The following is a 13513-nucleotide window of genomic DNA, read 5'->3' as shown; positions in this document are numbered from 1 at the left end:
TCCTTGTTAGTGAAATGATACACTAACAGACTGTCCTACCCACTTTATACGGGGTTATCAAGAGAGAACCACGGGTTTTTACTTTTCGTTGATAAAAATTTAGCTTAGGTGTTTTTTATTGTAGATATTAACTTTTTCACATAGGAATAGTGTAATTTTGAGATTTTATTATTTTACTCAATCAGAAGTGTAGATAAACTATCATTATATCTCATCAACATTTTTATCATCAAACCACGCTATTACTTCACAGCTTCACAGATAAAGATAATGGACTATACTTATTTATTTACCTAGGAGACTACACGGCACAAAAATACTGTGTGCCATCCTTTTTGTATTTTTTTTTTCCAATTAAATGATACTCTGCGGCTGTTCATGTAAAATTCCTACATACAGTAAAATTAAGGATTAAATACAGGGTGGCCCTTGAAATCATAGCTTGAAATGGTTCAAATAGAGACATCTCTTACTTACTTAAATGGATGGCTCTTATTAGTCCAGTCAATAAAGCATTATAGATGGAAATTCGTGGAACACAATTTCTGACTTCAGGACTTTATTTAGACTAGTTAGGAGGTGAACATAGCAAAAGTCCCCGCCCTTAGCCCTTGAGCCGGCGGGAAGAGGGGGGTTTAAAGGTACCACTTTTCGGTTTTTCGCTTAATCCTCGGAAACTATGCGTCCTAGTGACATGACTACTATGAACCAAAAAAAGCTTATTCAATTTGCTACAGGTGAGATAGTCACATTTTTCTATATCTTGTATAGTTTTCGCGGCATCTGCTCTAGAAGGTCTGTAATATTGGAAATTTTATTTTTGTCTTACATGTTCCCATCAGGAGAAAATCGACTAAATGAACATTGAGCTAATATTCTAGACCTGAGGGAGCATGTTAAGCCTAGTTCCAGGGAGGGGACTGCACCGTGCGTATATTTAGACGAACCACTTGGAGCCACGTTTGACTCCTCATCACTCAAAAAGTACTGTGCATTAACACTTCAAATTTGGCTCATGTGTTGAGACTTGCAAGATAAACATCAGCTTCAAATTTCATAAATATACCTCAAACGGTTCTCTAAGTATTGACGTCCAAAAATCTACATGGCTGACCTATAAGACCAAATTCTAACGACTTCCAGATGACCTTGAAGGTTCAAATTTGGCATCCAGATAGTTAGTTGTGTAAATACAAAGGAACAAATAAAAAACCAGTAAATTTTAACATTTCACAGGTGATAGATAGTTTTAGTGTCCTAAACGTCGATTTTTGAACGTCAATACCTAAAAAACCGTTTGAGGTATATTTATGAAATTTGAAGCTGATGTTTATCATGCAAGTCTCAACACATGAGCCAAATTTAAAGTGTTAATGAACAGTACTTTTAGAGTGATGAGGAGTCAAAAGTGGCTCCAAGTGGTTCGTCTAAATATACGCACGGTGCAGTCCCCTCCCTGGAACTAGGCTTAACATGCTCCCGCAGGTGTAGAATATTAGCTCAATGTTCATTTAGTCGATTTTCTCCTGATGGGAACATGTAAGACAAAAATAAAATTTCCAATATTACAGACTTTCTAGAGCAGATGCCGCGAAAACTATACAAGATATAGAAAAACTTGACTATCTCACCTGTAGCAAATTGAATAAGCTTTTTTTGGTTCATAGTAGTCATGTCACTAGGACGCATAGTTTCCGAGGATTAAGCGAAAAACCGAAAAGTGGTACCTTTAAACCCCCCTCTCCCCGCCGGCTTAAGGGCTAAGGGCGGGGACTTTTGCTACGTTCACCTCCTAACCAATCTAAATAAAGTCCCGAGGTCAGAAATTGTGTTCCACGGATTTCTCTCTACCTACACCGTCGTTAAAGCATTCATTGACTGGACTATATAGGTAGGGGCTTATTAATAAAATAAACCATTTAAAATCATGAGAAATTATGGTAATTTTGGGATCAGTCCTTCATTCCTGGAGATCAAATTATTATTGTAAGCTCTTTCTGTAAGTAAGTATCGGAAATCCAGGTACATTGAAGTTACGAAGTTAGGTACAGGTAGGTTAATATTTGTAAGTTACCTGAAGTTTTATTATTAAATAGCCTGTTTTGCTCATCAATTATTTTACTATCCTGGTGGTCAACAATTTATACTTTTAATTATTATTTAAATTAAAAGTATAGATCGAATTATTATGAGTGAGTTCGCCAAACTTGTGCTGCGACAGGTTAGAAGAAAGAGAAAGACTTTTTTTATTTAGTCCAAAATTTAAGGGGTTTTTGTGTAAAAATGAATGACGAAAGGATGAAATAAAAAAAACATAACCCTCCGTCTGGCACAGTCGGGTAATGAAGATTTGGCTGTATGGCAAAATGCCTTTGCCATATCCTGCAAAAGGAACTATAAAAATATGAACTGTCAGTGTCAACTGTCAAATTTATTGAGCAAAAGCAAAAATATTTTTTGCATTATATTTTTCTGAGGGACAAGAAAAGGTAAAAAAGTGAGATCCAATATAATAAAACTATTGATTTCTTCAAATCAATGTCTTTGATAAAAAAGACTCGAAATGATGCAGTCAAAGCTGCAGTTACTTCATACCTTGAACGTCGAAATTACCCGGTAAGTATTTTTTTACATCTGCATTTTATTGTTTACTTTTCGCTCTTTTATAAAATTATCTGATTTTTAGGACCTCGATTTGTTTAGTAGCAATAATTCATTGAATAGAAGCGCTGAACAAATGGCAGTCGCCACAATAGTACAGTGTGAATCCAGCAGAGCAAATTCCATCTTGTTCTCTTGCATCAATAGTGATCCTGGCCAGTATGATGTTCAGTACACAAAGTGAGTTTTTACTTGATATGTCAGTTATTATTGAATTTCATTAATATTGGGCATTGTTTCAACAGTGTGTTATTTTTGTTCACACACATTATTTTTATTTCTTAGAAAAAAAGTGCAGAACATTTAAACTACCTTAGCATTTGTATATTGTATTGTTTATTTTATGCTTTATCTGTTTACAGATTAGTAAACTTCATCAAAGAGATAAATGTTGAGAAAGTTAAAAATGAATTACTTGGCTTACTATGTCCGTTGCTCTGCCATCTCTACCTTGAGATGCTGAGAGGAGGCCATGGAGGACAGGCACAAATGTTCCTCAAAAGGCACTCAGCCTCATTGCCCCAAAAAGACCTCTCCTACCACCAACCAATAGATGGCAACCTTCCCTCTGCTTTATATCGGCCCAACAGTTTAGAACAACTGTTCAATTCGTTGCAAAATGGCACAATTGATAATGAAACGCCTGAGAAAGATTTCATGAATCAAATACTCGATGATATTGGTTCCATTTACACTTTACAAGAAGTAGAAACAAGGCCTTCTATTGCTGCATTTAGGTATGTATTGTAGTACATATTTAAATGTCAAATTGTCCTTAGGGATGATGAGTGGGTAATGAAATCGAAATTCTATTTACTGACATAGGACTGTTATTATTTAATTATGAAAGAAAATAAAAAATATGAGTCCAGTATTTTCTAATTATCTGTCTGACGGACAAATAATTGAAATTTTGTCATCTAGCCTATTGTATAACCTATTTCAGATCATGCAAATACGATATTTACCTGTCTCAAGATGCTCTCAACATGCTCAAAAGCTATTTGGCCAAGCAAGGGCATGTCTTATTGATACAAGTACTGCAGACTTGGTTTCACATTGATATAAATAGTGACACCAATAAAAAGAATTCAGTAAGTGCCTAATAAACTTTTTCAACACCATTTTTTATTTTATTTTATTTGGTATTGTAAAGTAATATAATTTACAGGATGATGAAGATCAAATGGAAGAAGAAATGAATGCCACCAGAATGAATACAGAAGAGAAGGTACCTGATGTAAATGGTAATCCATTAATTTTCTCATAAACAGTTTAAAACCTAATAAAACCTTTGTTGTGTATTTTGTGCCATTATTATTCATTTAATGAAATGGCCACATAAAAATGTGTTTTTGTTGCAGACATATTCTCAAAATGTAATGGCCACACAGAATACCCAATAGTTGATAAAGAATTACGAGAATTGCAAGATGCTATAAGGGGGGTAAGAGAGTCCATGGCGCCACTTAAACTTTATAAAGTAGCTGCACCTGATTCTCAGTAAGTCATGAAACATTTTTGTACAAATTTGAAACTGGTTCAATGGACTTACTTTTGTTTACTTACATTTCTTTTCTCCACAGCTTAATATGTGCTACGACAGATCTGAACTGCAATTTGCTATGTGGTGGCTTCAGCAACTCAGAAATTAGGATATGGGACCTTGGACAAAATAATGTGAAGCGCATAGTGAACCGCAATATATCAGAGTTTGAATTGGCCTGTTTTGTTCCACCTGAACCTACACCCGAGGATAACACTTTGTAAGTGAAATATTCCTTAGGGCCCTCGCCCACGGTGACATTTTGTAGTGACAGCATCGCTACTAACGCGCGTTAGTCGCATTTGCAACGCACTACAGCACACGGCACACAGCGAGCGACCGCATCGCGACTGTATCGATGCGAACGCGCTACAGAATCGCTACAAAAAGTTGCCGTGGGAGAGGGGCCTTATTATCATAAAATATAATTTTAAAAATAAATATTTGTCTCCTTTCAATTTCTTGTTAGGCCCGATTTCCACCAAGGCAGAGCAGTGGAGAAGTGTTGAATAACCAATCAGATTTCATTATTTCCATTTATACGCACCGCGCTGCGCCACCGCCGCTGTCAAATTCTATACAAAAATTTGACGGCTCGACACTTCCCCGCATCCCTCCACCTTGGTGAAACCGGGCCTCATTTTTAACACTTAACATACATAAAGTAATTTAAAACCATTATCCATAGCTGCATAGGTATGATTTCCAGCTTTGTCTTAACATTAGCTTCAAACAAGGATTTCTGATGATTGTCTACTTTCTGTTACAGACAAGTGAACACAGGGCAGCCTCTTAGAGGTCACACGGGTCCCATCCAAGCGGTGAAGGTGCTAGCTCAGGAGCAATTGATCCTGTCTGTCTCGCATGATAACACCATGAGAGCGTGGCGACTTTTCGACTACTCTTGCGCATCTGTTTACAGGTACCCTTAAATACTACTAATGTATGTTAGAGCAGTTCTAATAAACCAAAATAATATATTTTTTGCAACCTTATGTTTCTGTTTATGGAATACTTACTTCATTCTATTCCATTGCAGGGGCCACAACTATCCAATTTGGTGCATGGATATTGCAGAAAATTCACCATTCATAGTAACAGGATCTCACGACAGAACTGCGAAGCTTTGGTCCCTAGACAGAACCTTCCCAGTAAGGGTATTTGTGGGGCACAATTCTGATGTCACGGTAAGTTTAAATTCGAAGTAACTGGCCAGTAATTTATAAGACTATTGCGCGGTCGAGTTAACTGCGTACCTGGCGGCGTGACATCGACGCTCAAGTAAAAACGCAGCTAACAAGGGGAGATGTGGTGAGTTTGAGTTGAGGGAGTCGCATTCCAGCGAGGTTCGCAGTATCTCGACCGGGTTGTGCTAATATCGTTATTTTTTTTTATTACCATACTCGTTTTGTGTTTAAATATTTTAACTACTCTATTATCATTTGCAGGCCGTAAAGTTTCACCCAAACGAGGCGTACATAGCGACAGGTGGGGCAGACCGCTCCGTGCGTCTATGGACCGTGTGCGACGCGCGACTGGTGCGGGTGTTGTGGGGACACCGTGGCGTGGTGCGAGCGCTCGCATTCGCACCGTCTGGCGACTACCTCGCCAGCGCTGGTCAGTATCGCTATCGCCACTCATAAGTAACGCCGCCCACTGGCCAGTATTTGCTACACACAGAAGCGGTCCAGCAGCAGCACTAATCGACCTTTCGAATCTTAAGCCTCGCATCCACTTTTTGAGACAGACTAAGGGTGCCAAAGGCTTCTAACTACACTACTATGTCTATGATTTTGCATTAAGTTTTATTTTTCCTTGCATTATACCTAATAGAATTAAAAACTGTGCACATATTTCTAAAATGCTTCATATTTGTTATAGGTGATGATAAGAAAATCAAGATATGGGATTTAGGAACTTGCACCTCTGTGCATGAACACAGGGGACACCATGGAAAGATCACTGCCCTCGACTGGTCAGCTGTGGGGAAAGCCAGTCTTACAAACAGAGTCCAGTCTGATCCAAGTGATTTGTCCATAGAGAATTCACTTCTCTGCTCTGCTGGAATGGATGGAGTAGTCAAAGTTCTATGGGATAATCATCCTAAGAATAAGTAAGTAAAAATGATAAAAAGTATTTCTATTATAGTTTATTTTTAAAACTCAATATATCGTAATGATGCAGGTTTGCTTCTACACCACTCAAATTAATTTTATCTGACAGTGTGTTGAGATGTGATCTCTGCTCACAAGTAGTACAAACATACTTCTTAGGCCCAGAACAGACGGTGAAACGCGACTGCAACGAAACTGCAACTTTCTGATGATTCTGATGAATGAAACTGAAACTAAGTTTCTAACTGGTCGCGTCATGTGTGGTCTCTCAACGGACGCTATGGCAGAAACTTAGATGCAACTCAAAAGTAACTAGCAGTTGCAGTTTCGTTGCAGTAGCGTTTCACCGTCTGTTCTGGGCCTTAGTCACTTGTAAATTTCCTTCACATCATTGTGTACAATGTGACTTGTATTTGGAAATATGTTTTGTATCTGTAACTTAGTTACATTTTTTAGAACTAATTATTCTAATTTATTAATTTTATTTATTTGTCTACAGACAAGTATCCAGCCAAGATGTGCAGTCTGCAACTTACAACACAAAATGCTCATATCTGGTAGATGTACAAGTCCATCCTGACTGGGTGGTGGCGATTGGAACAAAAAGATAAACATACTGTCACAACTTTAATATGTATTAAAATAAGTTCAATATTTACATGCTCTTTTATTTTCAACAATTATGACAAAAAACAATTAAGTGTCCTTCCTAAACATGCCTGTATAAAGTTATGTATTACATTTGTTTCAAAAAGTAAAACTCCTAATCATGTTCAAAATAACTTAATTGTTCTATCTCCAGGAAACTAATAAAAAAATTACTCATGATTTTATTTCAAGTACTAACACTAAATAGTAGTTTTTCTAGCTACAAATTATTACATAGATCTATTTTATCAAGTATCTATCTCATCATGTAATAAAAATATTTTCTAGGACTGTTACAATAAACATGTAAATGAAAATTATTTCTGAGGTACTTTTTTGAAGAAACTCATTAGTGTAGCTTGTTTCCCTTTTTGAGGTGAAGCTATCTTCTTTTTGGTATTTTTGGTAGCATTTTTCTTTTCTGGGGGTGAAACTTCTTTCTTCACCTTATTTATGTGTTGGACATTTTCTTTAATACTCGCTTCTTCCTCATTTTCAGAACAACTTTCATAGATTTCCTCCTTCTTAGTTAAAATGTAACCATCCTCATCAGTGTAGGTTTTATCCACAATCTTTCTTTTTTTCTTGGGGTTGACTATTCCTGAAGTTATTTTGACTGTGTTAACTAATGGAGTTGGTGGAATCTCATCTTCAGAGTCTTCCATAGCCACAGGCTCTGGTTTGAAAGGATCATCTTTCTCCTCTTCATCTTCACTATCAGAGACATGCAGAACTCTTTTTCTTTTCTTATCAACTTTGGCATTCTTTTTAATTGTATTGAGTGTTTTATTCTTCTCTTTTGCTGGTGCTACAGTGTCCTGTTTCTTGGATTCTACAACTTTCTTGGATTGTTCAGAAACTTCTATAACTTTCTCAGATTGTTCAGGAACTTCTTCATCCACATCCATTTTCTCAACTTTGACTTCAGTTGTATCCTTCACTAGAGGCGTTATTTGCTTTAAACTATTCTTTTGTTCTATTTCTTTAGTGCCATTTACCACTTTCTTAGCAGGGACACTATTAGATTTGTTGAAAAATCCTGCAATACCTTTTTGAGATTTGTTGACCTTTTTGTTGTCAGATTTCTGGACATTGTTGCTTGAAGACTCTTTTTTAGGTGAAATGGTTTCACTTTTAATAATGGGCTCCGACTTTGTTTCTTGAATCTTAGTGACTTGCTTGACATCATTTACTTTATTGTTGTCATTTTTCTTTTCTTGTTTGACTACTTTTGTACCAGAACTACTGGGTTTCTGCTCAATCATTACATTTTGTTGGCTGTTAGTTTTCAAACCTCCTATTTCTTCAGGTGACCTCTTAACACAAGAGTTACTCTTTACAAGTCCAGTGCATAGTGAAAAATCGGATAAGTTATTAAGTGCCATAAGTGAGACATTATCTACTGACGGTGTTCCCACGCTTACACTGTACACATGTTGGTAGAATAACACTTTCAGATTGTTTTTAAATTTGTCTAATTCTGTCTCGTTACAAACCGTAGTTTGAGCTTTATTGGTTTCTAACAATCCAGATATCATGTAATTAATGTTAAGTTGAATATCGGGGTCTTTCTTCTTTAGATAATCAATTATTTCTTTCAGAAGGGACTTGCTTTCGTTCACATGAATACACATTTCTTTGCTAAGTGATACATACGTGACTAGCTTCCGTTCGTCCAGCAACATCTCTTTCAGAGTATTCATATTTTCAGAAATTTTAACCATACTTTATTGGAATAAATGAATAAAAGTTAATTTGTTTTTTCAACGCTTGTGAACGCTACTGTTGTTTTTTGAGCGCACTTTTTTGACATTTGGAGATGACATTTATGACAGCTGACGCACTCTTTGTTTATAATATTTACCCATTTCAGTTTGGCAAAGGAGATCAAGTACACTGATCTTAAAACCAGCCTTGTTAAGGTCATAGCACACTTATCAACTCAGAAAAGTTTTGTATATGTCGGCGCCGGACACAGATGCTGCAAATTATTATTGATGATTAATAGTACCAATCTTAATATTATGTTATCTGTAGAAATCTGTAGAGCAGAAGGTTTGTGATTCCTAAACGTAACACCCGACTGATGCGCAGAAAAAGATAACTGTCAATCAGTTGTGTCATGTCAAGTGTGAGCAGGCGGCTGCGAGGTTATCTTTGAAAGCGTGTTGAGTTTGGTGGAACGTTAAATTGTAGGAAAAGTGATTGTCAACCATCCAAGATATTATCTCCTTGCCCGTTAACCCACGCCTATGGAGATTCCACCCCTAGAGTTCCTTCTGATAGAGACCCAGTGCCTTTATATACATTCGTAACTGTATCATTGTTCCCCTTTGTACCAGGGTGTGGAAACTTCCATACAACGGTCATCGAAGTGAAACTTGCTTCCAAACAGCGACATCGGTGAATAAATTCAAATACTTTTTAACTACCCTAAAACGCTCTAGATGTCGCTGCTCCTGTTTCCTTCATATTTTCATTTTTTTCTTAATTAAAATATATTTGAGAATATTGTTAATTACAATGTGAAAACTTTTTTTAAATGAAATTAATTTGTTTTAATTTAAAACTGAACATTGACATTTTTGTTATAATTTACATAATAGAGTAGTAGAAATTACTATTTAACATATGGCAACATTGTTTTTCCTCCAAAATGGCCGGTGTTGTTTTTGTTATGTTATATGCATTCTTGTTTTCTTAGCCATCATTTAAGTTTTCTGTGGCCCTATTAAAGTATTGAAGAGTCGTCGAGTCAAATTCAAGTTCATTCCTTCGTACCTGCTGCTGTTCTGGTTCATCGGAGTTTTGTTCGTTCCTTCGTGAATCGCGAAGAAACTTTCTGTTATGTTCACAAGTGATCTGAGTTTTCTCAATGTGCAAATGCTTTTTTAGTGTTGTTGAAAACTTTGCGAAAAGACGCTTTTGGTGTATAATATTATTATGTTATGTGTGTTCATAAAGTAAAATTATTAAATTCAAAAGTTTTTGTTTACTTATTTGCATTTCCATGTGCAATGTAGAATTTTTCCAAATCCATTGTTTTGAAAATAATACAATACGTACACCATAAAGATAAATATTTTCAAAATAATGGATTTGAAAAAATTCTACATTGTACATCATAAAAACAATAATTCAACTTGCTTTACAAAATACTTAACAACTATGTCGATTCTTCGTTGCTGCTTAGTAAACTACCCTTCGTATCACGTGTTCGATTGCCGGTGCGCTCCTCACGTTCCCTACCACTTTTTGTTCCTCCGCTTTATCGTAAAAAATATACAGGTATAGCCCGACCAGGAACATAAAAACCCTCGCCATGTTGCGGAAAACTAATGGTACTAATTTCTTTTAATGGCAACAGTAACTGAAAACTTCATTGACATGTCACCTTGCATGTCAGTCTATTGCTGTCAAAGTGTAAACAAACTTTATTTTAAATGTGCGCAATTGATTTTGTGTATTAAATTCCTAAAATCTTTTTATAGTCGTGAAAGAAAAGTGGTTCACAATGTGTTAAAGTATTTGTCGAAGAGTAATACTAAGGGTTCGGACAATATTTTCATTGAATAATGTTTCCGACAAAGGTTGTCAAATTGACTGACATGTTTATCGTATAGTACAGTCCACTATGAAAATTAGCTGTGGTTTGTTTCAACTACCTATTTTAAAGTTTTTGTCACTTTCTAAGTGTTGAATTTTATGGAATTGGGAAAGAAGTACCGAGTTTGAAGCGTTCATGAGCAGACATTGCAGTTGAATATTCAAGTTCTGAATTTGATTATTGATGAATAATAAAATAAATCCTACTAGCTCGATTGATGGTTTCATTTAATTTATTTAAACCAGGTTACCTATAATAATATTTTTTCGTTAATTTATGAAAATATCAAATTAGCCCGTAATCCTGAATCCTGATACATAAAGTTAGCCTATTAATTTAACACAGGTACGACTGTACTCAGTGTTGCACTATCAAATGCAATTGACGCGCCTCTATGCCAGGGTTTTTATGTTCCTGGCCAGATTATAACTCATTTATTTTTCGTTCCACTAACACTTACAATAAGGAATACACCAATATAGATATACTTAATATATCCCTACACAAATTGAAATTTACTCTAGCGCAAAGTTTTGATAGCACATAAATACTTTTTTTTTTTTTTTGGAAACACATGTATATTTTGAACTTGTATTTAATACATAATTAAGGATTTGTTTTTGATTGGTAAATGTGGGTACCTGCTTAAATTCACCCCATTTATATTAATGTTGTTTTATTCTTCTGTTCTCTTGTTTCTATCTGTACTTTTATTTGTTTAGCAAACTGATACGCGTCTGTTGAAATATTTTTTTAACAATAATGTACAATTACAGGCACTGTTTGGTCTATTGTAAAAACTTAATATTTATGTAAAACTTGTAACTATACATGACTGTTTGATGCCTTAAATAAATAAAAAAAAAAAAAAAAATTCTTTGAAGGTTATGAGGGCCTATGTGTGCGTGAACTGTGTGTATGTGTGCGTGGACTTTATGTATGTATGTGTGCGTGTACTATGTATGTATGTGAGCGTTACGTACGTAGGTTAAGTACAGGGAATTTAACACCAGGCTGTCAATTAGTAGGCTCAAAAATTTGACAGAGAGGGTTCTCTATTTCCTATGTATTACTTTTCTCTATGCCTTGTACCGTCAACATAATGGCGCGTGACGACTAGAGATGGGTAGTGGGTAAAAACCCATTTCACCCGATTGGGTTAAAACTGGGTGATTTGGGTAAAAACCCGGTTTTTACCCATTATCACCCATTCTGGTGGGTGAAAACAAAAATAGCGTTTTTTTAAAGTGAGAAGTGGTATTTGTTGCTAAGGGGGCTTTCTAGTGTTACGTAATGCAATCTGGGGGGAGAGGAGGTCTTGAAAAACGTTACAATGCGTTACAGTGGCGGATGGGCGGTCCGATTTCAAGTTTTTAAGCAGAAGTACTTTGTAGTTGGTGTTGTTATTTGTAACTTTATACCGTAATGTCATCAAAGTCCCCCCCCCCCCCTCCATGTCCTTGCCATGATCACAAATTATTGTGTTTCTACTAAATTTCTTCTAAATCGGTTCAACGATTCTTGAAATAACACCATTTTATAAAATAATTGGTGACATCATCATAACGTCATCAATTTTACGATTTGGCCACGATATTAATGCATATTAGTGTTAAATTTGACTTATTACTTATTAATCAATAAACTTAGATGAGAAAAATTCAATAAAAATAAAGAAAAGATACCAATTGAAATAATTATAAAATTATTTGTTTTCACCCGGTGTAAACACCCACGGGTGGAATGAAACGGGTTTTTATTGGGTTTTTACCCTCATGTGGGTTTTTACCCGGGTGGAAACCCATCTCTAGTGACGACTGACGTTGCGTTGACTGCGCGTGCGCTCGTTTTTGGCTTTTTAAGTTGTTGTGTGGGTATTTCGCCGAAACAGTAAATTTTCTGTGTCCAGGCAGGCGAACACATGTTTTTTTATATTTATATGTAAAAAACTATTTTTATGGGAAAGTTGATAAAAAGTTTTATTTGTTTTTGCTATTACAATAGCAGAAACTACAAATAATACCGTAGAAAAACTTAATCAAAAGTCGTTTTTCTAATTTCCTTGTTATGTCCATTACTGTTGTTTGCCAAAATGAAGGCACATTATAACAAATTGAAGCGTAATTTCATTCTAATAGCACTCTCTTTATATTGGAGAAACGTTTGGCTATCGGAAAATAAAATCTTTAAATGTCAAATACTTAAAGGAAGGAAATAAAGTGAAGTTAAGTTCTTGTCCGAGTCAAAAGTATAATTTCCCTGTGTCTTCTTTTCAACCATTGTAGTAACGAAACGAAATAACTTAGGATGTAATGCACTGCACCGTTACACTCGGCCATTTCGTCCCAAGAGGCCATCGAGGCAGGTCAGTACTTCGTTGATCAGTTTCGCGACAAATCGCATAAGTAGGTCCCTCCTTGGGTTTTTGTTTACTAAAAAGTCAATTTCTTTGGACGGTTTTTTGCAGCTAAACAATGGATTAATTTTATTGTTTATTTACACAGATGTAGTGTTTGTAGGGGTAAACCCATGATTTAAATAGTAAATGCATAGGGTAAATAGGTTTTTGTCTGTGGTGTCTTTTAGGCATAAATCTAATTTCTTTGGCCCTAATTTCCTTGTTTTCCGTGGCATAAAATGGCCTAGGAAATTATAAAAGACCATTTTTAATTCGGCGTAAAGTCTAATATTGAGTATTTCTTTATTGGAATAAGTTAAAAATTTACATTTTAAGAAATGGGTATCAGAATAGATATAGAACAACTTGTTTTTAACTATTAACTCAATCTACTGAATTTACCTTCCTTAGTTGTGTAAAAAGGTCGTAATGATACAATATTCATTGGTATGTTTGCTTGCGAAGGTACACAAAAATGGGTCGAACAAAAAAAAGCAAAGCACAGAAGAAAACTTAGAGAAAAAAATATTTATAATAAT

The 13513-nt window shown here is 35.6% G+C and overlaps 2 protein-coding genes across 2 annotated transcripts; one reads left to right on the top strand and one right to left on the bottom strand.

Annotated features, from left to right (window-relative positions):
- The first annotated feature begins 2412 nt into the window (after window positions 1-2412).
- On the top strand, window positions 2413-6979 carry LOC135076916 (TAF5-like RNA polymerase II p300/CBP-associated factor-associated factor 65 kDa subunit 5L). Its single transcript, XM_063971433.1, has 12 exons — window positions 2413-2616; window positions 2687-2841; window positions 3024-3398; window positions 3608-3755; window positions 3833-3908; window positions 4026-4164; window positions 4248-4427; window positions 4977-5129; window positions 5247-5394; window positions 5656-5824; window positions 6089-6320; window positions 6821-6979. Exons 1-12 carry the CDS (start codon window positions 2539-2541, stop codon window positions 6930-6932), a joined length of 1965 nt encoding a protein of 654 aa, XP_063827503.1. The 5' UTR covers window positions 2413-2538; the 3' UTR covers window positions 6933-6979.
- Window positions 6980-7286: 307 nt separating this feature from the next.
- Window positions 7287-8672, bottom strand: LOC135076681 (DNA polymerase delta subunit 3). Its single transcript, XM_063971101.1, has one exon. It carries the CDS (start codon window positions 8670-8672, stop codon window positions 7287-7289), a length of 1386 nt encoding a protein of 461 aa, XP_063827171.1.
- Window positions 8673-13513: the final 4841 nt, after the last annotated feature.

Source organism: Ostrinia nubilalis, chromosome 12 (genome assembly GCF_963855985.1).
Source record: "Ostrinia nubilalis chromosome 12, ilOstNubi1.1, whole genome shotgun sequence".
Classification (NCBI taxonomy): Eukaryota; Metazoa; Arthropoda; class Insecta; order Lepidoptera; family Crambidae; genus Ostrinia; species Ostrinia nubilalis.
This window is presented reverse-complemented; position numbering and strand designations above follow the sequence as displayed.